This window comes from Cricetulus griseus, chromosome 5, assembly GCF_003668045.3.
Source record: "Cricetulus griseus strain 17A/GY chromosome 5, alternate assembly CriGri-PICRH-1.0, whole genome shotgun sequence".
NCBI classification, from domain to species: domain Eukaryota; kingdom Metazoa; phylum Chordata; class Mammalia; order Rodentia; family Cricetidae; genus Cricetulus; species Cricetulus griseus.
This window is the reverse complement of record NC_048598.1, coordinates 126,907,348-126,934,641: the sequence shown is the minus strand read 5'-3', so window position 1 is coordinate 126,934,641 and position 27,294 is coordinate 126,907,348. Positions and strand designations below refer to the sequence as shown.

At 51.0% G+C, this 27,294-nt stretch overlaps 1 protein-coding gene across 14 annotated transcripts in view; it reads left to right on the top strand.

The window, feature by feature from the left end:
* Plekhg3 (pleckstrin homology and RhoGEF domain containing G3) overlaps positions 1 to 24,787 on the top strand; it is a 42,766-nt gene extending 17,979 nt beyond the window's left edge. For 2 of the 14 annotated variants that reach the window (XM_027418310.2, XM_027418309.2), the window contains exons 2-19: positions 7,920 to 8,306; positions 9,897 to 9,994; positions 11,209 to 11,278; positions 11,518 to 11,564; positions 11,665 to 11,815; positions 11,906 to 12,037; positions 12,203 to 12,385; positions 12,536 to 12,628; positions 12,884 to 12,970; positions 13,180 to 13,213; positions 13,568 to 13,666; positions 16,962 to 17,051; positions 17,474 to 17,512; positions 17,932 to 17,954; positions 18,465 to 18,818; positions 19,302 to 19,415; positions 21,615 to 23,040; positions 23,437 to 24,787. In XM_027418310.2, coding sequence (XP_027274111.1) covers positions 7,959 to 8,306; positions 9,897 to 9,994; positions 11,209 to 11,278; positions 11,518 to 11,564; positions 11,665 to 11,815; positions 11,906 to 12,037; positions 12,203 to 12,385; positions 12,536 to 12,628; positions 12,884 to 12,970; positions 13,180 to 13,213; positions 13,568 to 13,666; positions 16,962 to 17,051; positions 17,474 to 17,512; positions 17,932 to 17,954; positions 18,465 to 18,818; positions 19,302 to 19,415; positions 21,615 to 23,040; positions 23,437 to 24,173 — 4,125 coding nt within the window. In that variant the 5' untranslated portion in view covers positions 7,920 to 7,958 and the 3' untranslated portion in view covers positions 24,174 to 24,787. The remainder of the gene's footprint in view (positions 1 to 7,919; positions 8,307 to 9,896; positions 9,995 to 11,208; positions 11,279 to 11,517; positions 11,565 to 11,664; positions 11,816 to 11,905; positions 12,038 to 12,202; positions 12,386 to 12,535; positions 12,629 to 12,883; positions 12,971 to 13,179; positions 13,214 to 13,567; positions 13,667 to 16,961; positions 17,052 to 17,473; positions 17,513 to 17,931; positions 17,955 to 18,464; positions 18,819 to 19,301; positions 19,416 to 21,614; positions 23,041 to 23,436) is intronic. The other 12 variants (XM_035445214.1, XM_035445210.1, XM_035445211.1 and 9 more) reach the window with 12 other exon arrangements.
* The last annotated feature ends 2,507 nt before the right edge of the window (positions 24,788 to 27,294 follow it).

The following is a 27,294-nucleotide window of genomic DNA, read 5'->3' as shown; positions in this document are numbered from 1 at the left end:
GCACGAATGGTGTGTGTGTGTGTGTGTGTGTGTGTGTGTGTGTGTGTGTGTGTGTGTGTGCGTGTGTGTGTGCTGGAGATTGAACCCAGTACTTAGTACATGTTAGACAAGTGCTCTACCATTTAGCTACACCGCTAGTCCTCCTAATCCCTTTAAACCTAGAAATGAGGGGCTGGAGAGAAAGCTCAGTCAGTGGTTAAGAGCACTGAGTTGGGTTCAGTTCCCAGCACCTACAGCTGGCTCACAGCCATAGTTCTAGGGGAAACGATGCCCTCTTCTGGACTCCATGGGCACCAGTTACACAAGTGGTGCCCAGACATACATGCAGTCAAAACACACATATACATATAACCAACTTACAAAATTAAAAAGAGCTTATTTTAAACCTAGAGATGAGAGAAGTGGTGGCTCCTAGGCACTTTAAGTAGGTTTGCAGTTGCCTCTAGCCTGGCCTTCTGGGACCCTGCAAGGCTGCGTCCTCTCCTGGTACTTGGTATCTCTTTCTACAAGATGACAAGATTTGCCAGAAGCTATACTGACTAACCCCAGCTGTGAGCAAAAGTAACTGCCCTCTTGGTATGTAAAATGTCTTGGTAGGCTGAATTATTTTTTGGGGGGGGCGATATTTATAGGGAGGCCTTATCACTGCTTTCCTGTGTCTAGACTTGACTGCTCTCGCCTTTCCTCCAGGCTTTTATAACTGATCACTGAGTCTGTGGCATGGCAGGGTGGCCTCTGCGGAGCCAAGTATGACGAGGTTGCTGGGGTGAATGATCAGTCACTAACACTGGATGTATCTTGGCTCATGGGACTCTTGCTGGCAGTGACTAATGTGAACACTTCCAGGAGGAACTAGCTCAGATCTTGATCTCAACTACTGTGTGGCTTTCTCTTGACTGTGGGAGTGGTGAGAGGTGTCCTAGGTATGGTCTTGGAGTTCTCCCAGGGGGCATTTATTGAGCACCTACTGGTATCTTGGCCTGTTACAGACCAAGAAGAAACACTTGCATGTGTCAACCTCATGGACCAGTGTGTCAAGTGACACCCAAGGTCATTAGAGTGGAAAGAAGCATAATAGTTTCTTACTTCTGCACACACACACACATATACACACACCAAGCATCAAACTTCTTTTCGATTTTTTTTTAAATGTGTGTATGAGTGTTTTGCCTGAATGTGTGTATGAGGTCACCACACAAGGTGTTGGGAACTGAACCTGGACCCTCTGTACAAGCAAGTGTTCTTAACCACAGAGGCATCTCTCCACTCCCCGACCCTCCAATCTTCAAATTAGGGAGGTCAGAATTTAGTCTGGGCCTGTGGGGCTGTGTTCCTTGCTCTTCATAGATAGCTGCTGTACCCTTTGACTTGTGGTCAGAGGCAGCCGTGTAGCATCTCTTGGGCTGAGTTTCTGACTTTCCCTTTCTCATCCTGTAGACTTCTGACTCAGGCTTCTGCTGGGTCCCATTTATGATTATGCTGGGCTCACTCGGCTAACCCGAGATAACCTCCCTTCCTCAAAATCCTTTATTTGAACATGTGAAGGACCTTTTGTGGGACAGGGTGCTTAGGTTCCAAGGATTGAGATGTAGATGCCGACGGTGGGGGCATCGATTGGCCAACAATGGAGGGATCAGAAACAGTTGAAACAGTGTAGATCCTGAAAGCTGTGATTGGGCTGGTGTAGAGGGGAGAGGGTCTTGGGATTTCCCAGTTTGAGGAAAAGCATGATAAACACAGGCTTAGGTTGTGGGGGCAGGGGCAGTAGGAAGTAGGAGATGTTCCTCCCTCTGAAGCAGGGTGCCAGGGGCTTTCCTTCCCTTCCAAGGCCAAGCTGAATTTTCTGGACTTCAGTTAGTAGGCCCAGACAGGCTTCCTCTGGAATTCAGGTGGGAGTACCCCACTGACATGGCAACCACAGTCCTGTCCTTCCTAGCAACCCTGGTCTTGCTGCCTCCCAGGCAGCCAGGGCTGCTGCTGCTCTTGGGTGGTGGGAAAATGGATTCTCCAGGGAAAATGAGTTTGAGCCAGCTGGGTTTGGGTGGCCCAGAAACTCCGGTCACATTGTTCACACAACCTCTCCAGAACACATTGCTCACACTGAACACAATCACTCCCCAGAGAGCGTCTGGGGACTCAGGGCCCTTGAAACTCTAGGAGGCGTGGAATGGGTGGAATGGGCCCATGAGCAACACACAGAGACTGACAAAAAGCCGCACCTCCTCAGAGCCCCTCCCTCCCCTGAGAACCTCAGAGGTGTGTGTGTAGCTTTAAGAACAGATTGGCAAAAAAACGGGACTTCTGTGAACACTTAGGAAGTAAGTATGGTATGGGGTGTGTGCCGAGCCGTGGGGAGAGCACAGCCCAGTGGTTTGTGGATCTTGCTTGAGACCTCTGAGGAAGTTCACACTGCTCCTCTCCCTGTTTGAGTGGAAAAGTTGTGCCTGTTCTCTGTTGCTTCTTCCTGGCACCCTCTCTAGGGAGATTCTGAAAGCAGAGTTGGGATTGCTCTGGGGAAGGTCAAAGGTTCTTTGGCTGTCTGGATCTTGAGAGTTTTGGATGTTAGGCCAAGAAGGCCAACAGATGGAGGCTGTACTGTCATCTCTGGGGAAGGACTGCCATCCATGTGCAAAGGGGCTGGATGAATTCTTCCCCCATGGGGGCCTACACATCAATTACCTTTGGAACACCCCCAACTCATTTTCTTTGTGCCGCTGGGTAGGTATGGTACTGTGGGGCTTCTGCTCTTCAGTGTAGGGTGAAGGGCAACAGGTGAAAGGGTGATATTAGCTCTTTGGCACCAGAATATTTTCAGTCTTCAGCCTCACCACATGCCAGACCTAGAGCTTGTCCCAAGTATGCTCTTTACCTCTCCTGCCTTCTTTGCTTGCCCACCAGTGTGGGACAGTTAAAAGGAGTGTGGCCAATTCTTGGAGGTCTCTCCAGGATCATGGGCAAGAGTTCCAGAAGGCCCCAGGGTGTTCTTCTTTGGGGGAATCTTTTGTGGAAGGAAAAGTGGGTTTTAATTGTCTCAGTGAGAAAAGGCCTGAGGACAACACAGAGACACTGGCTATGTCTGGGCACCTGGGGTATCCCCTTTTGGGTCAAACTGAGGGCACACTACTGAGGGCATTGTTGGAAGAGAGAGGTGTGGGACTTGGCTCCAGTCTCCTGCTGGGAATCCAAGGGGCCTGTTGCAGCCTGCCTGCCTCCCTGCCTGTGAAGACTGAGGGAAGGTCCTTGGGAGGGGCAGCATACACTTTACACCTATATGGGTGGAGGAAGGGAGTAGATACATTTCAATTTAGATATAGGAGGAGGGGAGGAAGTGGAGGGAAGAAAGGAAAGAAGAAAGGAAGGAAGGAAGGAAGGAAGGAAGGGAGGGAGGGAGGGAGGGAGGGAGGGAGGGAGGAAGGGTGGAAGGATGGCTTTCTCGACCTGTCACTGGGGATTCTTTGGGGGAACTTCTCAAAGAGGGCTTCATAGTGTAGGACTTGAGGTTCAGTTCTCTAGACGATTGGTTTGTGGATTGATAACTGACAGGGTTGACTCATACTGAAAGGTGGATGTGGTCTGTGGTAGGATAGGTGGGCATGGTCTCTGTAGGCAACACCTGGAGACATGGCTGTGGTAGGGTAAGTGGGCTTGACTCTTGGTTGCTGCTTCCTCTCTTTTCTCAGTAGACCTTGTCTTACAAGACAAGTTTGAGCCTGGCAGTTTAATCCCAACAGGGAGGCAGAGGCAAGCAGATCAGTGACTTTGAGGACAGCCTGGTCTACAGAACGAGTTCCAGGACTACACAGAGAAACAAAACAAAACAGACAAGATTGAAGAACCAAACTCTTGTCCTGGTTTAGGGTGAATCTTGCATGGTGGGTGCTGCTCATCAGGTAGGAAGGACAGGTAGCTCTGCCCAAGGTAGCATTTGGGTAGGATTTGGCTTAGGAGTCTGCATTATACATACGGCAGTGACACAGGGAGGCCTCTTGGAATAGGATGGGTCTTCTCTGTCACTACCCAGCCTAACTGTTCACTCTTGAACCCTGCTCTGCCTTACTGACCACCACTAGGGTTTTGCCCTTTTGTGGCCTTTTGCCTAGGAGAGAGGTCCTTATGATCATGGGTAGGACCCTAGATCACTGCAGGTCTTCTGTTGTCATCTGAGACATGGAAAGTCTGACCCTGGGAGTCCTATGCTCACTGCTTCCCTGTGGCCCATGACCCTTTGATCCAGAGTCTGTGTTGTCCCAGTGCTAGAGTAATTGTCACAGGCCAGCCACATGGTGCAGATCTAAGCCTCAGGCCTTCACAGTTTTCTGTGTCCTTGTAGCTTATCCTACATCAAAGCAGTGGCCATGGCAGGCTTAAGGTCCTTTTGAGAGGTAGCAGCTGTGAGAGTGTGGGCTCTGTATTCAGTGCATCTGTACAAGGGCACTCAGAATAGCACTCACTGCAGGTGTTGTTAGGGACAGGTAAGACTAATCGCTAAGTGCCCTGCAGCGATTAGACCATTGAGCAAGTGGCCGCCCTGTTTTGTTTCCGCTCCAGGGGGTTCAGGCAGCAGATACCCGGCTTTCCTGGGTTTGCAAACAGGAAGCTGTATTTAACTAGAGAAGTGGGGTCCCTACCAGTGACTCTCAGAAAGTACCTTTCAGACACTAACCCCCTGATAGTGTGTGATGGATAAGGTAGGGCTGTGGTGACTCTCTTGCTATGAGGCTTATGACCTGGCTGGCTGTGAAATCCTTTCGGGACTTGGGTCTTTTCCATTTAGCCTCCCCACAGGAGCTGACATGATCCCAGGGCTAATCTAGGAAAGATCTCAGGCCATAAGTCCTTGCCTGGTTGTTTTTCCAGCTGGGACTGATGGGGATGGAGGTCAAGGGCAGAGTAGAGTTTGGGCCCAGTCTCCATGAAAAAGAGTGCCCCTGGTTAACAAGAAGGCTCTCGGAGGGAGGAAGCAGCAGCAGTAGCACATGGCTCCTGAGTGCTCCCCCTAAGACATCTCCCTGGCTCCCGAGTGCTCCCCCTAAGCCAGCTCCCTGGCTCCTGAGTGTTCCCCCTAAGGCATCTCCCTGGCTCCTGAGTGCACTCCCTAAGACTTAGCTCCCTGGCTCCTAAGTGCTCCCCCTAAGACTTAGCAGAGGCAAACAGCAGCACCAATCCTAGAGCTGCTGCTGAGCCCTTCACCTGTCATGTAGTGTACCTTGGAGTGCTGCATAAAACCTCTTAGCTGGGACACAGTGAGAAGGGCCTTGCTGGGTTAGTGTTGGACTATGAGTGGCTCTGAACATGCCTTTAGCTTAATATAGCGACAGGCTGGGGATATGGTTCTGATAGCATGCTTGCCCAGCATTCACAAAGCCCTGGGGTTGAGCCCCAGTGCCTATAAATTAGGTGTGGTGGCTTGTGCCTGTAATCCCAGGAACCAGGAGAAGCAGGAAGGGGGGGGGGGGTCAGAAGTTCAGGGTCATCCTTGAAGGTTGGAGGCCAGCCTTGGGTATTAGAGAGCCTATAACACAAAGGTGGAAAAAATCTTGTCAAAAACATCAACTGGATTGCAATTGCTACTCACCAAACTGGTCCTAAGGATTCCTGCTTATGTAACTGGTAGCCCCGAGGGTCTCAAGCTAATCACACTCACACAGAGAGATAAGAGAAGACAAAACCTGAGGCAACCAGAGTGCTTAGCAGAGGCCTCCAGCTCTGCTGCTGCTTATGGGGAGGCTTCTGGAAAGAGAACTTCTAGCCTGAGACTGGAAGGTTGAGTATGACATGGAGTAGATATGGAGGAATAATGCCAAGCAGAGAGGGCACCGCCTACAAAAGGCAGAGCCCAGAAACCCTGGTTTCCAGGTGAGGGCAGTGACAACAGCACATTATAGATCCTGTTGGCCAGGGCTAGGTTAGAGTTAAGAACACTTGGGACGGTAGAGATGAGAGAGGTGGGGGGGGGTCTCTCCTCCTCCTATTCTTCTTCTTCCTCCTCCTCACCAAACTGGTCCTAATGATCATTCCCCGCTCCTCCTCTTCTCCCTGTTCCTCCCCTGAGGAAATAGCCAGTGTGGGAGCATCTGGCTTTGGGAGCTTTGGTCTCCTGGATAGGCATGAGGTGTTCTGTATCTCTGGAGTGGGCTGTGGGCAGTACCATCTGCTCAGGGAATAAAGTCCACCTGTGGCTGTGTTTGCCTCACCTGGGTGCAGCTTCCTGCCTTCTATGTGTTCTGCCCAGCTGTGCTGAGTGGAGACTCAGCTGTTGCTCAGCCCTGGGGAATTTCCTGGTATGGCTGAGTCAGGGGCCTGCCTACACCTGGTACCTGGGAGTGGGGCAAGGAGTCAAGTTGACTCAGTTTTTTCCCCATCCTTTCTCTTCCCTCTCAGTACGGAGAAAGCCTCAGTTACAGGTGGACCCACCGGTGCTCACGTTTTAGCATTTAGATTTAGGGGAGTATTATTACATGCTGGTTGTGACACTGTAAGAGCCTGGGCTGGTAGAATGGCTTCGTGGCTGAAAGTGCCAAGCCTGATGACTTGGATTTAATTGAAGACATAAAATTAATGGCAGAAGCAGAGAACCAACTTCCACACGTTGTCCTCTGACCCAGTGACCCCCAGCATGGACCCAGATAGGCAGGTACATGGGATTCGGCGTGTTGATAACTTCCATTATCATCCTGTTCTGATGGTTTGTGGAGCATTTACTCTGCCTTGCACCGTGTTCTGAGGGCAGCCAGCAGGTTGTATCACCTTGAGGACATAGCTCCAGGGTGCAGTTTATAGTATAGGTAAAGCTCCGAGAGGCTAACCGCTTTGCCCAAGTGGCAGTGCTAGTTTGTCTTGTTTTCTTTTCTTTCTTTTTTTAATAACAGGTTTTTAGATAGATTCTTATGAAGCCCAGGCTAACCTGGAACTCACTATATGACAGAGGGTGACCTTGAACCTCTGATCGAGTGCTGGGATTACAGGTGTGGACCACCATGCCTGTGGGTTGTTTGTGTGTTTGGTTTGTATTTTGTATAGCTCTGGCTGTCCTGGAACTTACTTTGTAGACCAGGCTGGCCTCGAACTCACCTGCCCCTGCCACCTTAGTTCTGGGATTAAAGGCAAGTGCTGCCTGGCCATGCCTGGTTTTATGTGATGCTAAGAATTGAACTTACAGCCTTGTGCATGCTAGGCAAGCACTTTACCATCTGAGCTGTATTCTCAGCCCCTAGAGCTGGGTTTGAGTTTTTCAGAAGGTACGAGAGACCATTGTGTTGGCTTAGGTGAGCTCTTTGCTCTTCTGGGGCTCACATTTCTGAGCATTTACTGTCTCCTGGTGTAGCCCACCTGTCTCCACCCTGGGAGAGTTAGAGGCTGAGCTGCCGGGATCCAGAAAGAACAGAGCTTGAGTATCCTTGCCAGTCAGTATTCCTATTCTGAGGGAATGGCCTTCCTTGGTGTTTAGGCTTTTTTTTTTTTGTACATTTTTTTAAATTACATTTATTTGTTTGGGAGGTGGCTACAGATACCATGACACACATTTGGAGGTCTAAGGACACCTTGCTGGAGTCGGTTCTCTTTTTTCACCATGTGGATCTCAGACACGGAACTCAGGTTAATTGGACGTGCTGTCGAGTGCCTCTACCTGCTGAGTCATCTCACTGACCTTATTTTGAAAAGTTGTGGTAGCATACACAAAAGTGAAAATTTACTACCTTAAGCCGTTTGTAAATGTAGTTCAGTGATGCTATGCACATTCATACCATCCCCACATCATTGCCCATTCAGGAGCTGCTTTCATCTTCTCAAAGTGAACTTTGCACCCACTATCAGTGACTTCCCATTCTGCACACTCCCTATCTCCGGCAACCTCCCTTCCTCTTTTTGATTCTGCAGGTACTTAGAGCCTGACCCTCCATCTGTCTGTTTTGTTCCAGAATCTCCCCGAGGTGACAATCCCAGGCAGCGATGCCAGGATGCCCGTCTCTACTACCCTCCACCAAGATGGCAGCCAGGAGCGGCCACCAAGCCTAATGTCTACCACTTCCTCATCTGGCTCCTCCCGTGACAGCCACAGTGCCATGGAGGAGCCCACAGGCTCTGAGGCTTCAGCCCAGAATGGGACAGGCTCCCCTTGGAGCCGGCATGTTCCCAACAGCAACAACTCCAGTGGCTGGCTGAACATGAAGGGACCCCTCTCCCCATTCAACGGTCGTGCAGGGACAGGTCCTGCCTATCATAAGCTCAACTACCTGGGCCGGGTGGTTCGAGAGATTGTGGAAACTGAGCGCATGTATGTACAGGACCTTCGGAGCATTGTGGAGGTGAGTGCCGAGGCTGGGTGGGGCTGGCCATCTTTTCAAGAGGCCTGGGATTCTGTCCTCCCATGGCCCAATTCTTTGGTACAACCTGACTCCACTCCAGAATCCAAGGTTCTCCTTGGCATACCTGTCCCTATATATCTGCCTCCCATGAAGCCATGAGAAAGCTTTGGGAACCTACCTGGTGGGGACTGTGGCCTTTCATGCTTCAAGCCACATTTCACCACACAAGTAGGGTAGCAGAGTTTCATGCTTGGGCAGTGGGCACTATGATAGCTAAGGGAGGGGCTTTAGCCTGACTAGGAGGCTGTAGGTGCTCTGCAGGGATTAAACCTGGGCGAGAACATCCAGGTTCCCTATTCTGCTGTTTCCTGGCCCTGGAGCCTTGGGCATGGGCTCAGTGTCTTTGCCTGCAAAATGAACAGGGCTGGCAGAGGCACAGAGTTTCATACTGTAAGGCACACAGGGAAAGGTGGCATGTACCTGCCATTGAGGGACCCTCTGCCTGGTAGGGAAGCAGAGGTGTGAGTCCATTAGGGCTACACAGCAAATTACCACAAACCTAATGGCTTATAGCACCAGAAATGAATTCTTTTTCTGATTGTTTGTGTTCATTAAGAAAAAAGCGTGGGCTAGAGAGATGGCTCAGTGGTTAAAAGCACTTACCTGGGGCTGCGCTTCCAGAGGTCCTGGGTTCAATTTCCAGCATGCACATGGTGGCTCACAACCATCTGTAATGGAATCTGATGCCTTCTTCTGACCTGCATGAAACAGAGGACTCATATACATAAAACACATGAATAAATAACTCAAAAGCTGGGTGTGGTGGCCACTGCCTTTAATTCCACCACTCAAGAGGCAGAGGAAGTGTGTGTGTGTGTGTGTGTGTGTGTGTGTGTGTGTGTGTGTGTGTGTGTATGTGTGTGTGTGTGTCTGTGTGTCTGTGTGTCTGTGTGTCTGTGTCTGTGTGTGTGTGGTGCACAGTGCCCATGTGGAGGTCAAAAGTTTCAGAGTCACTTCTCTCCTTCTGTTTTTACATGCTTCTAGGGATTGAACTCAGGTCACGAGGCAAGTGCCTTTGCCTGATGGGCCATCTCACCAGCCTCTTGGTTTTGTTTTGTTTTGTTTTGTTTTTTTGAGATGGAATTTTACCTAGGCTGGCCTTTAACTCAAACAGTCCTCCTGACTCTGCCTCCCAAGTACTGGGGTTGCAGGAAACCAGAGCTAATTTTCTCTGTTGTCCTTTGGCCTGTGGCTGCATTGTCCTAACCCCTTCCTATCTGCCTTGTGCCTGTGCCCTTTTCTCTTATAACGACATGAGCTGTTAAACCCAGAGTCTCCTTAAATACCAAATGATGTCATCTTGGGAAATTTAACTAATGACATCCACAAAGACCCTGTTTCCAAATAAGGTTACATTCCAAGTTGCCAAGTGGATGTGAATTTTTGAGTAAATACCCGCAGCTCAGTACAGTGGACACTGCCTGTTAAATCGTGTCATAGCTATAAAATGCAGAATGGATTAAGGTGTGATTAGGGATGTTAGGTGATCAAGCCAAGAGGTGTGGGGTCCTCATTCCTCTCTCCTTGTAGGACTACCTCTCGAAGATCATTGATACTCCCGGGCTCCTGAAGCCAGAGCAAGTCAGTGCCCTCTTTGGAAACATAGAGAGCATCTATGCACTGAACAGGTATGTGCTAGGCCTGTTCTGCCCTGGGGCACACCTGGGAGCCTAGAGAGGATCCTTGGATGTCTGGACGCATGGGCTATGACACATAGGCTTGACTGTAGAGATGGGGAATTGAAGTCTATCCTTGCTCAGGATCGTAGCCCTGTGCTGGAAGAGGGCAGCAGCTGACCTTTCCAGGGGTATATAATTTGAAGTCACATGTTTGCTGGTTCCAGCACCTTCCGGGTCTTGTGCACACTGCTAGGTCTTGCTCACTTGTGCTCTTCGTGTGGGGGCTCCTTCTATATCATCTCGCACATCTTATAGTTTATTTCTTCCTTCCCACTGTTCTCAAGGGAAGTAAAGACTCTCTGGAGGGCCTGCCTGTTATAGCAGTTCTCAACCTGTGGGTCATCACCCCTTCAGCAAGCCTCTTATCTCCAAATAATATTTACATCACTTCATAACAGCAGCAAAATAACAGTTATGAAGCAGCAACGAAAATAATTTTATGGTTGTAGGGGATCACCACAACATGAGGAACTATATTGGGGTCGCAGCATTGGGAAGGTTGAGAACCACTGTGTTAGTTCATCACACAGGCCAGGTCAAACAGGCTTGATGAGTTTGTGAAGGTTGAATCTGCTGCTGTGGGACCACAGAAACTCAGACAGCAGTGTCGATGGGACACGAGGACTCTTCCATTGCAGCTGGAGGAGTCTGGGCAGTGTGTAGGGAGGAGGGTGGGTAGGGTGCAGACAAGACTAAGGAAGGTGTGGGGAAGGCAGCTAGGGAGAAGGCAGAGGATGTTGTCTTTGGTATATTCTCCGGTGCTCCCCACCAAGATCAGAGTGCTCAGTCTCACCCTGTCTCTCTGCTCCCTGCACCCTCCCATCTGGTCTGGGAGAGTTCTTTGCTTCTTTCTTCTCCTTATCCTCCTTTAATCTCTGCTTTTGTGTGTTTGACTCCTGCCCACAGAGGAGCTGTGTCCCCTCCTGAGGTGGGTATCGGTGTCTCCTCTTCCGCTGCTGCTTGCTGAACACATGGGTCTTTCTGTTTTGGGGGCATGCTGGATACTCTCTGTGGTTGCCACCTGGGGCAGGGTGAAAGCTGAGACCTATAGCATGATACCAGGGCTGGTTGGGGTCTGTGTCTCAGGAGGTGGGCAGGGTGTGTGTAGCTTGGGTGGTTACAGATGTTGATGTTGGTCTAATGGCCTCTCTTCCGTCACCCAGCCAGCTTCTCAGAGATCTGGACAGCTGCAATAATGACCCTGTGGCTGTGGCCAGCTGCTTTGTGGAAAGGGTAAGAAGGACCCGGTCCTTACTCCTTGTTCTGGGGATTCCTGTCCAAGGCTATTGAATGGATGGGATGTCCTAGACAAACAGATGCAAAGATGGCTCTGCAGGTTGTCAGGGATGACACTGTGCTCCAGGGGTCAGGAACCTGTCCTTTGGTCCCACCATGTTTTCTAGTCAGATGAGAATCTCCCTGAAATCATTGGTTTTTGTTTGTTTGTTTTTGTTTTTCTGGTCTTTCTTTAGAGCCAAGAGTTTGACATCTACACTCAGTATTGCAACAACTACCCCAAGTGAGTGTCTTTGGGGAGAGAGAGTCATTTGATGAGTACGGGCCTCTTGCCTCCTCACCAGACCTTCCCCAGATGGTAACTCCCACTCTACCCTTTCCAGCTCAGTAGCAGCCCTGACTGAGTGCATGCAGGACAAGCAACAGGCCAAGTTCTTCCGAGACCGGCAGGAGCTGCTGCAACACTCTCTGCCTCTGGGCTCCTACCTGCTGAAGCCTGTCCAGCGCATCCTCAAATACCACCTGCTGCTCCAGGTGGCTCAGGGCTTCTCCCCAGGTTGTGTGCTGGAATGCCAGGCAGAGCCTTGGCATCAGCTTTGCTCAGACCACTTGTCTTTTGTCCAGGAAATTGCCAAACATTTTGATGAAGAAGAGGATGGCTTTGAGGTGGTAGTGGATGCCATTGACACAATGACATGTGTGGCCTGGTATATCAATGACATGAAGAGGAGACATGAGCACGCGGTTCGGCTACAGGTGCTCTGGGGCTGGGAGGTGACAGGGTTTGGGAGAAGGAATATTGTCACCTTGCTTAGCTAGGTTGTGGGGTGGTATCTGCGGAAGCCTTTAGGGTGAGGCCTCTGTGATCTTCCTGGGAATAGTGAGGCCTGACTCTCTGGGTGTCCGGGGTCTCTGCTGCAGGAGATCCAGTCACTGCTCATTAACTGGAAGGGACCAGACCTGACCACCTTTGGAGAACTGGTCCTGGAAGCCACCTTCCGTGTACACCGCGTGCGCAACGAGAGAACTTTCTTCCTCTTTGACAAGATACTTCTCATCACCAAGAAGCGGGGTGATCACTTCGTCTACAAGGGTCACATTCCGGTAACTGAGCTGTTGTCTTCGTTTGTGCTGCCTTCTCTTTCCTTGCCGACCCTGGCTCCTCAGCTTCCTTCTGGCTTCATCAGGCTCCAGGGCCATCTTCTGAGACTATCTCCTTCTCTCCTGCCTAATCACCTTGGTCTCTGTCCCCAGTGCTCATCGCTGATGCTGATCGAAAGTACCAAAGACTCCCTCTGCTTTACCCTCACACACTATAAGCACAGCAAGCAGCAATACAGCATCCAGGTGAGCGGCAGCCTGCACAAGGGGCCGGGGACCAGAAGTACACTTGTATGCGGCTCCCTGTTCCCTACTGCCCCCATACCCTAATGTCTCCATCTTTTGTAAAGTGAGATCATTATGGGCTATACACAGACCCCTAGCTTAGCCCTACACCCCCCCCACCCCCACCCCCCCCCCACCCCGCCGAAGTACTGGGTGTGCTTAGGCAGTCTTGACCTGAAATCATAAACCCTGTTCCTTCTCCTTGGGCTCTCCTAGGCCAAGACTGCAGAGGAGAAACGGAGCTGGACCCACCACATCAAAAGGCTCATCCTGGAGAACCACCACGCCACCATCCCCCAGAAGGTTGGCTCCTAGTGTTCTCTCAAATGGGCTTCAGGGAAAGCATGTCCCCTGGCCCAGCTCCCAAGAATATGCTGGAGCTTCTCTTCCTGACTTGGGTGGATAGCATGTGTTAGTACAGCAGCTATGTATGCCATGCATGACACCGTGTGAGTCCTCCTCTGGGCGAGGCACAATCAGGTGGTTACTGTGTGGGTCTCCTTCCCTTCTAGGCCAAGGAAGCCATCTTGGAAATGGACTCCTATTGTAAGTCACCCTTTTCTGCCTGTATTGTCCCTAATTGTGCACATTGTTAGGTCAGGCAATTTCTTGGGCAAACCTTGTTTGATATTTTTGTCTAGGAACAGGAAAGGAAGGATGGGGGACTCTTTCTGTCAAGGGCTGGGAATCAGTTGTGTAACTAGTGACATGTTCCTGCTACATGGCAGGACTCTCAGTGCCTGAAGCCCCCAGTTGCAAGAAGATGAAAGATGGGGGACCTTCTGAGGCATCCAGGACCATCTGGGGCTGGTGTGAGTGGAAGATGTGTGGTCTTGTGCAGGCAGCATCTAGGTACACCACGGGGGAACCAACAGCCTGATGTTTCTCTCCTGGCTACAGATCCCAGTAGGTATCGCTGTAGCCCAGAGCGGCTGAAGAAGGCGTGGTCCTCCCAGGATGAGGTGTCTACCCATGTACGCCAAGGACGCCGGCAGTCTGGTAAGAGGACTTTGTGGACAAGAACCTTCTTCATAGAATCCTGGCCTAGGCTGGGGGGTCATCTGAAGTAACATAGTGGTGTGTTACTCTCTTCAAAAAACTGGGAAAGATGGCAGGGTAGTTGGTGGACTGCCTCCCACCAGACACTTCCTGGCTCTCTGCTCACCGGGGCTGTCCACTTGTTCTGGGGATACTTATTCATTCAGGACTTGGCTTCTCTTCTTAGCCACCCAGATCTCCTTGCGTTGCAGCTTGGCCAGGAGTAGCACTTGGACATCATGGCTAGTTCTGGAGTGACAGCAGAAACTGGGTGGGAGGAAAATAGCTTAGACCAAGTGGCACCAAATCCAGACAGGAAATATTTATTTTGGGTCATTTCATTTTCCTCTCCTGGGTTTTCTTCCATGACAGGATTTGCTAATGTGCTCTTGGAGTTATTAGAATGAAGTGTCTGTTTAAAAAGAGAAAACCTTGCTTTTTTTATTCTTAGCTTTGCCGTGATGGTGTGGGGGTTGGGGATGTCTCTGTGGCTGATTTTCCTTTTTTTGCTATACTTTTCTCTGACTTACTATTAAGTCTGAGGCCCAGGGACAGACCTGGATTAATCAGTGGTAGAGTCTGGAAGTGAGCCCATGTGACAGTAACTTAGAGCAAATGACTTCAGATTGAGACTATTGGGTCTTGATTGACCACTGCCTGTGGGTTCCGAGAACACTTGTGATTGATACCTGAACTTTGACTTTCTAAAAGATGGAGACAGGTGGTCTCTGGAGAGTTTTCATGTTTGCAATGTTTGATATTATTCGAGGTGGCTCCTTTCTAGGCTATCCTAGTTTGGTTATATAAATTTTATGGTTAAAAGTCTCTAACTAGGGTGTTGCTTTATTGGTCTCTGGCCATCTGTATTTTTCCATAATTCTCTCCCTTTCTCTCTAACATCCCCTCTTAGCTTGCCATAGCTCAGCACTGGGAGAGCCTGGCACATGGAAGTATTCAGGCAGCAATAGTAGTTGTTCTAGTTTCTTTTCTGGTGCTGTGATAAAATACTCTGCCAAGAATAACCTTCGGAGAGGGAAAGATTCATTCAACTCTCAGCTCACACTTCTAGGTCATTGTCCATTATTGAGGGAAGTCAAGGCAGGAACTTAAGACAGATTTGCTTGCTATTCCACATATTACCTGTGACCAAGGAGCTCACTCTACAGCCAGAACTATGGAGGATGCTGCTTGCTAGGTGTCCCGCTCATGCTCAGGTAGCTTCTTCATACAGCCTAGGGAATGGCACCTTCCACAGTGGGCTAGGTCCTCCTACATCAATTAGCAATCAAGAAAATCCCTCACAGACATGCCCACAGACCACCTCAATAAAGGCAGTTACTCATTTGAGACTTTCAGGTGATTCTAGGCTGTGGCAAGTTGACAATTAATGCTAACAAGGACAGTCATGGTAGTATTTAATACTATGGTCTGTCATGACTTCAGCATCAGAATTTTAGCTCTAAGAGACAACAGCAGGGCATTTGGCTAGCATGCCGATGCCCAGGATTCAAGTCTTCCGTACCACAACAAAAAGTGCCTCCCAAACCAGAAAAGCACCCCTAAACACACACACACACACACACACACACACACACACACACACACACACACACACACACACACACACATACACACACACACAGAGCTCAGAGGTACAGCTGTGTGAATGTACTTAAAGTTGTTGAAGTGTATACACAGGTGTTGTGTCTGATGTGTGAATTACAGCTCAATAAAACTGTTGTCTCTCCAATCCAAGACTGTAGCCATCGGGTTGGTCAGGAAATGAACAAATGAACACAGCTGAAGTTTGCATGTGGCTGAGATTTCAGCCTGTGAATAAATACTGAGAGTTAATTTTCTTGAGACATGCCTCATCTTCCGGAACTTTCTAGAAGAGGGTGCTGACCACATTTGCACTTTTTTTGTTTCCTGGAGCTGATGCTTCAATGCCACTGATGGTGTGTGAGCTGCCAAATGTGGTGGTGGCGGCACTGTGCGTTGCCAAGGTGATGGCCTGCATTTGAGGTTGGTGTTTGTGACATTTCTTCCATAACACTGAGAAGTGTTCAGCCTCTTGCTCCTAGCATGCTCCCTATAGTGACTCTTCTTCCTCCTGTGTGGTAGAGATCAGTTGGTGGATTTACAGGAACTGTGTGAGAAAGACTCAGACCACATGCTACAGCCTAGTGCCCAGGCTGGGCCTTAGGGGCTTTGACTCAGCTGTATCAGGCAGACAAGTCCACTTTGGGATTAGTAAGATCTGTCATGGCTTTTAAACTCTTTAAGTATTCTTCTTATAAGCCTTCAACAGAAAGAATAGAATATTTCTAAATCTAGCTTTTTGTCACATTTTAAAATCTTTAATTTTAATTACAGGTATTTATCTGTGTGTGTCTGATGTGCATATTCAAGTGTGATGGTGTTTGTGGGGAGGTCAGAGGGCAACTTTTGGGAGTCAGTTCCTGGCTATCCTTGGCTACATATCAGATTTGAGGCCAGCTGCATGAGACCCCGTGCTTTAGAAAAACAATTAGACCCCAGACTGATAGCTGGGACCTAACCTGGGTTGCAAGGTCAGGACCTATCTAGACCCCATGAACGTGGGTGCAGTGAGGAGACCTCAGAAATCTATGGGGCCTCTTGTAGTAGATCGGTACTTATCCCTAGCATAGGAATAGACTTTGGGAGCCCATTCCACATAGAGGGATACTCCCTCAGCCTAGACACATGGGTATGGGCCTAGGCCCTATCCCAAAGGATATGACAGACTCTGAAGACTCCCTCCCTCATGGAAGGCCTCACCCTCCCTGGGGAGCAGAAAGGGTTTGGGATAGGTAGGGTTTTAGTTGGGAAGGGCAGGGGAGGAGGGGAGGGAGAGGGAACTGGGATTGACATGTTTCTAATTCAAATAAAAAAAAAAAATGGAGAAAGAAAAAAAAAAAGCAATTAGGATTTTACTTATGTGGCTGTAGATCAGGAATGTACCTATTGTATTTGTCTCAGTGGTTCCCCTGTGAGGGTCAGCTAAAAGACCTCTATAGATTCTGCCAGGACTCTTAAGTTGATAGAGAATCAGGCACAGTCCTAAACTGTCACATTTCTATCAGACAGGGTAGGGGTGGGCTGAGGACTCTGCAGAGAGGTCTCTTAAGACAGTCTTCTCATCCTTCCCCTCCTGTTTCAGGTCTGTCCCCAGAAAGGCTGGGACACAATGTGATGACACCATTAGCCTAATAGTTGTGTTTTGTGTCCCCAGAGCCTGGTTATACCCTGTTCAGCAGGGCAACACTTCCCAGCAGGCAGCAAGGATTGGAGATGCCAGGCCTTAAGGGCCGTAGAAAGTCGGGTGCGACCTCTGCTTCCCGGCTTGCACGCTGAGGGGCTTGGTGTGGGGCATAGCTATGCGCTGATGTGCTGTGTGTGAGAGATAGAGGGGCTTGAGATGGAAAAGTGGCTAGTGGCTAGTTCTGAAGTGGGTAGCATGGGGCCCATACCTTCCAGGTGACTCCATAACCAAGGCCTTGCCCGGCATACTAATACAGGGCCTGAGCAGTTCACTGGGTGCCGCAGAGGAGCAGAAGGGCTCTGGCCCCACTTGGGGCCTCTGTAACACTGTGGAGAAAGCTTCTCTGAGGCCTAGGGTGGCTGGGGGCCAGCTAGAGTGGACTTTGGGCTGGCGGTGATGGGCTGGTGGTGCCGTGAGCTTGCAACCCAGGTCAGGTGCTGTTGCTTCTTGGCCTGTGCTGACTGCCCGTTTGTGTTCTTCAGAGCCACCCAGACACTTGCTCAGGCAACTGAATGACAAAGGTGAGTTGTGAGAAGGGCAGCCAGGGATCCCTAGTTGGGGTGGGAGGGTGAAAGCAGGCGGTAACCTGGTTAGGGATTATGGAGCACAAGCTAGAGGGAATATGACTTCAGCTCTTCCCCCCTGGTGTCTGCAGAGAGCGAGCTAGCCTCGCCTCCCCTGCCCGTACACGGTGCCCTATCTTCCTTCTGCTGCAGTGGGAGCCCAGCAGCTTGCACAGACCTGCACTGCTGTGTGCTGAGCTCCTGAGCTGCAGCCATTCCTTTGAAAGCCAGGACTAGGTTCGGGGTTCGGGAGTGTAGGAGCCCCTGTGAGGCTTTCCCAGGGACTCTGGTCTCTCAAAGGAGGTTCTTTCTCCTACTTACTGGTGTTCTCCTCCGTGCTTGTTCCACCACATGCTTGGACCCTGTGTTGGTGTCAGCAGCCAGAGCAGCAGGAATGAAGGTGAGTGCAGGGGCTCAGGCCCAGGGAGAGGCCGGAAAGAGGGAGTGTGGGTGGCACAGCCCAGGACCCTCTCACATCATCTTCCTACAGCAGCACCCTGTGATGCTTGCTTGGCCTGTGTCCCCTATATTTTCCCCTCTTGGGATATATAGGTGTCTTTGGAACCTTTTTCCCAACTAGATCTCACCCCACATAAAATGCCCCCCTCTAGAGGAGGCCAGGATTGGGCGTCTAGGGATACTTTTTTTTGTTTTGTTTTGTTTTTTACTTTTCTTTTTGAGACAGGGTTTCCTCTGTGTAGCCTTAGCTGCCCTGGAACTTGCTCTGTAGACTGGGCTGGCCTCAAACTCACAGAGATCCGCTTGCCTCTGCTTCCCAAGTGCTGGGATTAAAGGCGCTCCATCACTGCCCAGCCAGAGTAGATTTTTCTATGAAGCCATTTCTGGCCACCTACAGGAGGGAGGTTGCCCACAAAGGCTGGTCACAGGGGGCTCTTTGTGCTCTGAACAGCATGCAGGCAGTGCTGGGGCCCTCCTGGACTTTGGGCAGCTGCCCCGTGCACGGGACCTTCAGCCAGAGGCTGAGGGGGCTGCCCGGGAGGAGCTTGAGGAAGAGGAGGCAATAGCAAAGGAGGAACAGCAGCAGCAGACCTTCCCAGTCTCCCTGGAAGACCTGGCAGGGCATGAAGGCAGTGAGAAGGAGCCTGGGCCAGAGCTCCCAGGCTCAGAGGAGGAAGAGGAGGAGGAGGAGGAGGAGAGTCTGGCAGTGGCGGAGCAGGTAGCAGACTTTGCCAGCTCCCTGCTGGCTGCCCTCCACTGCTGGCACTATCGAGCCAACGCTTTACTTTTCTCCCGGGGTGCTATGGTGAGGTGTCTCTTTGATCTCCCTTCTTCTTTGCATGTTGCCTGGCATGTGCATGTCCTGAGAGTCCCTTCCTGTACCCTCCCCACCCCATCCCATTCCTTTCCCTCCAGCTGTGAGTCTTCTTAACTCACTCACTGTCACGCCCTGGTGAGTCCCTGGCATGTACTGTTCTAGGACTGGGTACCCACTGAGCAGGACTAACAGGGGAGGGGGAGGGGAAAGCTTAGCATCCATTAAGTGAGAAGGTCACCTCACTACATCTGGAAGAAAAAGGTGGGCTGGGCTTTTCTAAAACTGCACACTTTGCAAGGATTTCTGTGGCCCCTGGCCTGGCAGTTCAGGTTGTTTGGAATTGCTTGGGCATAGGACTGGCTCTCAGGTACTTCCTGTACCTCTGCGGGGGTATGGGAGGCACTCTCCATGTTGGAGTGGAATGCAGAAGGGACCAGTTCTCAGTTGTCAACTGATTTCTGCTTGCTGCAGGGAAAGAGACACAGGGAATCTGAAGGCTCTAAAAGCTGCAGAAGGCCCAGCGACCGGTCTCCAACTAGTGCAGAGAAACGCATGAGCTTTGAGTCTGTTTCTTCCCTGCCAGAGGTGAGCATCCAGCAGATGAGAGGGAGATAGTTCAGGGAACCTGGAGTCCAGATATCCAGGCAGAGGTTTTTAGTAGAGGGACGCTCCACTTCCTGGCCCTTGCCCCTTCCAGAGGTCTGGCCAGTCTAGGGTGTGTGATTTGGCAAACAGTCAGCCTGTTCCTATGAATTAAACAAAGGTGACCTTCACTGGGCCCCTTCAGACAGGCTGCCTGTATGGGACATAAGGCATGCCTGTGTCCACCTGGGCAAAGGGGTAGACTGTATCTACCATTGGGTACCTCTTGCTCAGTGCCCCACAGCTGCTCCAGAAGGAAAAGAGGCTTGGAGAGGCTGCTGGACAGGCTGCACTCCAGGCAATGTCTGAGGGGGCAGTGGACCTAACTCCTTTGCTTTCTCAAAGTTAAAAGGAGACAAGGTCGTGAACTAGACCCCAGGTTGAACCTCAGCTAGGACAGAGCTGAGAACCTAGATAATCCTTGATAGAAAAAGAGTTGCCCACTTAAGCTGCTGTAACAACATATCATAGACCAAGTGCAGATAAACAACGGAAATGTGTCGCTCAGAGCAGTGAGGCTGCCAAGTCCAAGATCAAGGCACCGTCGGCCGGTTCACTGTCTGATGAGAGTTCCCTCTCTGCTTCAGCCACATCCTTGCTGTGTCCGCACAGCAAGGAAGCTTCCGTTAGCCTCTTTTATGAGGCCTGAGTATGGAGTCCTTGTGATGTAGTCTCTTCCTAAAGACTTTACTTGTTCATGCTCTCACAGTGGACAGCGAGTTCTTTCATGACTTTTCTGGACTACCACTAAAGACTCAGACCATGACGGTTTTACTGTCTAGGAATGCTAGAATGTTGTGGTGGGCCCTATGTGTAACTTAAGTTGTCTAGAATCTAGTTATTCGTGTTTCCATTATGCCACTAGCCCACTACATTTCCTAGTAACCATGTTAAGAAAGACAAAGAAGTTGGGCAGGATGGTATCTAATCTTAGTACTCTGGAAGCAGAGGCAATAGGATTTGACGTTTTAAGGCCAGCCTAAGATACATAGCCAGTATGAGGCTATAGTGGGCTCTATGAGAACCTGTCTCAAAAGAAAGGGGGGGGGGGAGTGAAATTAAATGTCTTAGAGCCGAAGTAAAATTACTGATACATTTTGTGTTTTATACAAAGCCTTCAAAATCTGGATGTATCTTACCCTCCCACCAGGTCTTAGTTTGGGGTGGCTTCATCTCAGTGGCTACTGTGGTGGGTAACACAGGTCTAGATCATGGGTGTGGCTCTGCAGATTATGGAGTTGGGTTGGGTGCTTCCAAATTTTGTGCCTGTACTGATTTTCTCCCAGAGGGCTGCTCTGGGAAGCTGCCTGTGCCAGCAGCAGTTCCAATGACCAGGTGGTCAGGAGGGACTTCTGTTTGCCTTCTCCTTGCCCATCTGTTGGGCATATGCAGCAAGGCTGGGCTCACAGGTGCTAAGGCAGGTTGGCTGGCAGAAGCCAAATTCCTTGTCCTCACCCTTAGTTTTAATTCGGAGAAGGGGGGGCGGGGGAGTGTGAGTGAGAGAGTGAGAGAGTTTTACAAGTATGAGTGCTGTAAGTGCCGGTGTGCCCATGTGGAGGTCAGTGAACACAACTTGCTAGTCAGGTCTCTCTTTCCACTGTGAGGTCTGGGGATTGAGCTCACCTCCGATAGTGATCTAGCACACAGTTGAACTGCCATCTGGCCCCTGACCCCAGGGAATCTATGGTTCCTTGGGGAAGTTGGGTTATCCATTTATAATTGGCTCAGGCCTGCCTGGGTTTGAATAGTAGAATCCCAAGCTGCCCTGACATCAGGCAGTGGAATCCCTAAGATACTTCTTGGCTATGTGTGGGGCCCCTGGGAAAATGGATTAGTGTCTGGCTATGTTGTCTATGTCTCCACACTGTACCTGTAGTTCCCATGTAGGCTGCCACTGAGAGATGCTACCACCCTTCTTTTCTAGTGTTTTCCTTGGGTGTGAGGACACAGGCCTATCATGTAGCTGCAGGGTAACTAAAGAAATAAATGGGTCTGTTGTTCTGCTTTTGAGCCCTGCTTGTTCTGATTGTCCTAAGCTGCAGAACCCCTACCTGGCCTGAGAACAGGCTGTGCCATCTTGTCCCCCAAGCGGCATGAAGGAGCGCCACCCCTGCCCCTAATCTGTTCTCTGTTGCATCCCAGGTTGAGACAGATCCTGAGCTTGGGGCCGATCAGGAGGCCTTTACTGCCTTGGAAGTTCCCAGCACTGAAGAGATGCCTTCAGACTCAGAATCTCCAGAAGTTCTGGAAACACAGCTTCATGCCCCCAAGGGGCTGCTGGGGGTGGACAGCCCAGTTGATGTAGTGGACTTTGTGGAACCTGTGGGCCCTGAGGACCTTAAGGCCCTGAGTAGTGAGGAGGAGGAGGAAGAGGAGGGAATGGGAACTACCCAGGAGTCCGACAGCCTTCTGCCACCCTCAGTGCTGGACCAGGCCAGTGTCATTGCTGAGCGGTTTGCCAGTAGCTTCTCTCGGCGGAGCAGCCTGGCAATGGAGGATGGCAAGTCCAGTGGCCTTGGGACACCACGACTTATCAGCCGGAGCAGCAGTGTGCTCAGCCTGGAGGGCAGTGAGAAGGGCCTAGCTCGATGGGGCAGCACTGGGGACTCTCTCAGCAACCCACCCACCCCAGAAGTGGTCATCAGTGCAGACATGGTCACAGACAATGGCCCTTCTGTCAATGGGACAGAATCTACAAATTCGGACTCAGGCTGCCTCGCGGAACCAGGATCTTCCTGCAAGAAAAAGGAATCAGCACTGTCCACCCGAGACCGGCAGTTGCTGGACAAAATCAAGAACTACTATGAAAATGCAGAGCACCACGATGCAGGCTTCAGCATCCGTCGGCGGGAGAGCCTCTCCTATATCCCTAAAGGATTAGTACGAAGCTCTGTGTCCAGGTTCAACAGCCTTCCCAAGCCAGATATGGAGCCAGCAGCTCCACTTGGGTACAAGAGGCCGGGAAGTTCTCGGCCAGCCTCGTGGGCCTTGTTTGACCTCCCAGGACCCAGCCAGTCAGGCACAGGGGACCCAGCTCCTGTCACAGATGCTGAGTTCCGCCCATCTTCAGAAATTGTGAAGATATGGGAGAGAATGGAGTCTTCTGAGAGAAGTCCTCAGACAGGGCCTGGCCAGAGCCAGGCCAATGGCTTTGAGCTACAAGAGCCACTGTTCATTTTGGAGGAACATGAGCTGGGGGCCATCACTGAGGAGTTTGCCGTGGCTTCTCCGGAAAGTTCCTCTCCCCCCGAGCAGCCCAACCCAGCCCACCTGGCCCAGGAGCTGAAAGAGCTGGTGAAAGAGCTGAGCAGCGGGGCCCAGGGGGAGCTGGTTACCCCACTGCATCCCCGTATTGTACAGCTCTCCCATGTGATGGACAGCCATATGAGCGAGCGTGTCAAGAACAAGGTCTACCAGCTGGCCCGCCAGTACAGCCTCCGAATTAAGAACATCAAGACAGCTAGGCCACCTCTGCAGTGGGATAAAGCAACTCCTGACCAGGATGAGCAGATCCCCACCATCTCCGGCCTGCCAGAAGAGGAAGCTGTAGAGCTGTTAGGGGGCAAAGGTATGATGGGGATAGGACGCTTAGGGGTAGAAAAACCAACTAGAATCCAGTGCTTGGGGGCTGGGATAGCCTCTAAAGAGGCCATGCCATGAGAGGGCTGGACCCAAGGCACCATGTGGTACACAGTTTTGCACTCTGAGGCCCATCCTGCACTCCTGATTGAAGCCTCAGCCTGCCCCCTCCCCTTCCCCAGCACTTCTAGTTGAGCAGAGAGAGCTTGGAGAAATGGCCAGGGGCTCATTCCATACCAAGGTGAGAGCAGGGGGTAAAATGGGATTTCTTCCTGTGCACTCTGGTCCCCACATGCATCTGAAGATGGTTCCCATCTCTCCCTTCCTAGTTCCATCTTCCTTCACAGTGGTTCACATGGTTCACTTGTTTTCTCTCTCTCCCCAGCCAGGAGAAAGCCTGTGCTGTCACTCCTCAGCTATGAGCAGCTGATGGCTCAAGATCAGGGCACCTCCAAATTTTCCTCTGCTGCGGAGACCTCCCCACGCCGTGTCTCCCTCAGCCCTTCCGCGCTCAGCCCAAGAACCACCTCCCCCGGGTCTCAGCCTTCTACTCGGAGCCCTCTCAGCCCCTTCGACACTGAGACCTTCAACTGGCCTGATGTCCGAGAGCTCTGCTCCAAATATACGTCCCATGACAAGGCTGCCCAAGCCGAGAGCAACTGGCCACGTGGCCTGCTGGTCAACCGGAGCCGCTCCTTGCCTGAGAACATAGTAGAGCCTCCTGTGTCTGGCAAGGTGGGCCTCTGCTGCAGCATGAACACTAAGAGGCCCCAGCAAGGTGGGGAGGCATCCCACCCTCCACCTTCTCACCCTCCTCCTCAAAGCAGCCTGAATGGAGGTGAATCTCTGTATATCACCGCAGACCTTACCCTGGAGAACAACCATCGAGTGATTGTCATGGAGAAGGGGCCCCATCCTATCTCCACTGTGGGGCTGGAGGAGGGCAGTGGGAAGGAACCAAGTTCCCCAGTGGTTTTGAAGGGACGGGGCCAAGGTTTTCAGGAGTGTGCAGAGTACCACCAGCCCAAGGAAGAAGGTCCCAGGGACCCAGCTGACACAAGCAAGCAGGGTAGAGTGAGAAACCTGAGGGAGAAATTCCAGGCCTTGAACTCTGTGGGTTGACTGACTCTTCAAGGAGAGAACAGCTAGGATGTGGACTGGCGTGGCTCACTAAGGCTGTTCCTCCATTCTTCTGGAAAAGTGGTTTGGGGTACCTGTGTGAACGTACCTGCTATCTGTGCTGGCACACCCTCACCTCCTCAGGGAGGTCCTGATAACTTTCCTTAGGCCCAGATGAGCCACTTACCTTGTAAATACTTCTCTGATAAGAAACCAAATATTTTATTTAAGCTTACTCTGCCCAGGGAGAGCAAGCACTGTCCTCGCTTCCCTTACTGGCTTGCCGTTGCCTGGCTGAGGACCCAAGGGCAGAGCTAGGAAGCAGCCCAGGCAGGCTTTGCTCTTCACCTGCCTTTTCTTAGGGCCTAGGCAGGAATGAGGCCAATAATTTATTGCTTTCAATCCTGTGGTGTGTGTGCGTGCGTGCGTGCGTGCGTGCGTGCGTGCGTGTGTGTGTGTGTGTGCATGTGCGCATGTGTGCAAGTCCTGTGAAGAATGTAACAGACTTTGTTCAGGTACTCTCGAAGGTTTTCTTGCTGGCCCTGTGGTTGTTGGTGATGTACACACATTTCATTATTTGTCAATGGCACAATAACCACTGCTGACCATCCAACCAACCTGTGTGTGGTCTCCTTACTGGGGACAACTGTGGGGAGGATTCATGGGTCAAGGGACATGGGACGGTTACCCATGTCTGGTGGGGTACAGAATGTGAGATGGGAACTTTGTTCTCTGCCATGTCTACTTGTGTAGACATGTCCTGCCTTGGATGGGAATGCCACATGTGAGCCTTTAGCTCTTCTCCCAAGGACAAAGTTATCCTATAAACACTGGAGCAGCCAGAGGCAAGCGGAACACCTCAGATAAACTGGCGTTTCTAGTGCCCAAAGCCTTTTCCTCATCTCTCACGCTCCAGCTCCCAGGAGCAGGGATCCTAAGGCTGAGACTTAGGCATGTCTTACAGTGGTTTGCAGTGTTGTCAGAATGCACATGCATTCTGTTAGGGTGCACACTGCTTCCTCAGCATCCACAGAAGTGTCTGGCTGCAGAGGGCCGGGAATGCCCCATTTCTGGCCCCAGACAGAACAAACCAGAGTGGGCTCTTTTCTCCATGGAAGTTTAGCCTTACTCTGGTTTGTTCTGTGTGGGGCCAGTGGAGACTATAGGGCCCTGGTGATTGATAGGTCAGTCTCTCGAGCGTGTCTGCAAGTCTGCAGAATTAAGACCTGAGGATCTTCCAACCTAGGAGGATGGATTGAATCTGAACATGGGTCCGTCAAGTCCCCCACTATCAGGTAAGTGGTAGTCCCCTAGGCATGAGCAGCAGAGTGGGATTGCATTAGCCCATGTCCTATCAGTTGCCCTGAGCCTTCGGTGGCCACTTTCACTGTCACTGAGAAGACAGCTCCTGGTTCTGAGCAGGCCAATCCCAGGATATGAATGACACCTGGTAGCAGCCATAAAAGTACTGGATAGGTGACTCAAAAGTCTTGTCCCAGCCTTGCTGTCAGCTAGCCCAGTCACCCAGCTCTGTACTTTCCTCATCTATGGATTGAAGGTCGGATGAGTCAGTTTCTCACGCTCAATGATGACATCCAGGCGTGGGGCCTGGGCAGTTGTAGTTAATGTACTTTGAATGATCCTCATACCGCCTATCCAGGTGTGCCTGGGAATGTTGGACAGGGACAATTGCTTTTACAGCACCTATTAGAATTACCTGAGGGGCCTCTGAAACCTGGCAGTCCTGTGCCCCACACAAGCCAAACAACCTTGAAAATGGATCCCAGGACAGATTAGGGATCAAGCTCCTGCACCCTGAAGTTAACGACTTTGATTGTATTCATGAATGAGCAAGCTTCCTCAGGTTCTCAGAATACGTCTAGGCCCTGGATACCAACAGGGTCACCCCATCATACTCTTCAGAAACAAACCAAAGTCTAGCTGTCCCTCTGTTTTCCATGGTACCTGCCCTCTGAAGTCCAGTTCAAAGCAGCATGAGACTAGTACAACCAAGACACAGAAACAAACACAGAGTATTATTGATTTATTAGAAAAACTAGTAAATGGGATTCCTCTGGTTGTGGAAGTACATTTGAGCGGGTGGAGGACAAGACCCAGCCAGCCCCAGGACCAGCCCCAGATGGCATGATCTGTGCCCAACAGGGTTGCATTCCTCTACAGTCACCTCCTCTTGTGTCCTCCCTGAGCTTGCTTGTCCAAGGGACCAAGCCATGTGACCTGCCGGCCTCTTTCTCTCTGAATCTGCCTCCTCTTGCTGAGGGAGGAAGGAGATCCAGGGCACCTGTTGCCCTCCAGTAGGCAGGAAGGAGAGGTTGGGGGTAGGGTGGTGTCTACACAGACTTATGTTAGTACCAGTGGAAGTGGGGTGGGAGGGTCCCAGGACCCTCTGTTCCTCCTCAGCCTGTCTGCCTAGGCTCAGGACAAAGGGACAGGGAAGGAGAGAACTGCCTGACCGTGCCCAGAGAGCCTCCTCCAACTGCCCTGGGGAGGAAGCCTGTTATGCTGGTGTGGACTGGAGCTATGTTAACCCAGTTTGGGAGTACTGTCAAGGAAGACCACAAAGTAGAAAACACCAGGAGAAAAATCAGCCGCATCAGGGCACCAGGAGAGCCAAACCCTAGAGTGCAGAGCTCCCCCAAAGTTGGCCACCTGCCTTGGGGCCTGGGTGACGTGGGTGAGCACTGTGGGGGGCTATTTGTGATGGTAGGTCACGTGCAGCTTACTAGCCCGTGTAATCCTTTGGGATGAAATGCTAGCTCTCCCATTGGAGCCTTCTCTTTCTTGGCTTTGTGGGATTACTGGAAACTTCTCACTTCAGGTACTACGTGGCTACATGTAGAGGGGAAATGTAGACCTCCGTCCCTTGGTCTCCCCCACTCCCCCTCTTGCCCCCAAAGACTAGACCAGGGAAACTGCCTGAGGGAACTGTTTGCCACTAATACTTCTGTAAGGAGCCTACTTCCTGTCCCAGACATAGACATGCCTTCCAGTGCACCATGGCTTTTTTTTTTTTTTTTTTTTTTTTTTTAATCAGGGGTGCAGATGCCTCCCTGTCTACTGCTTTGGTTTCTCCAGCTGTGAAAAGAGGCTGGTGCATGGTGCT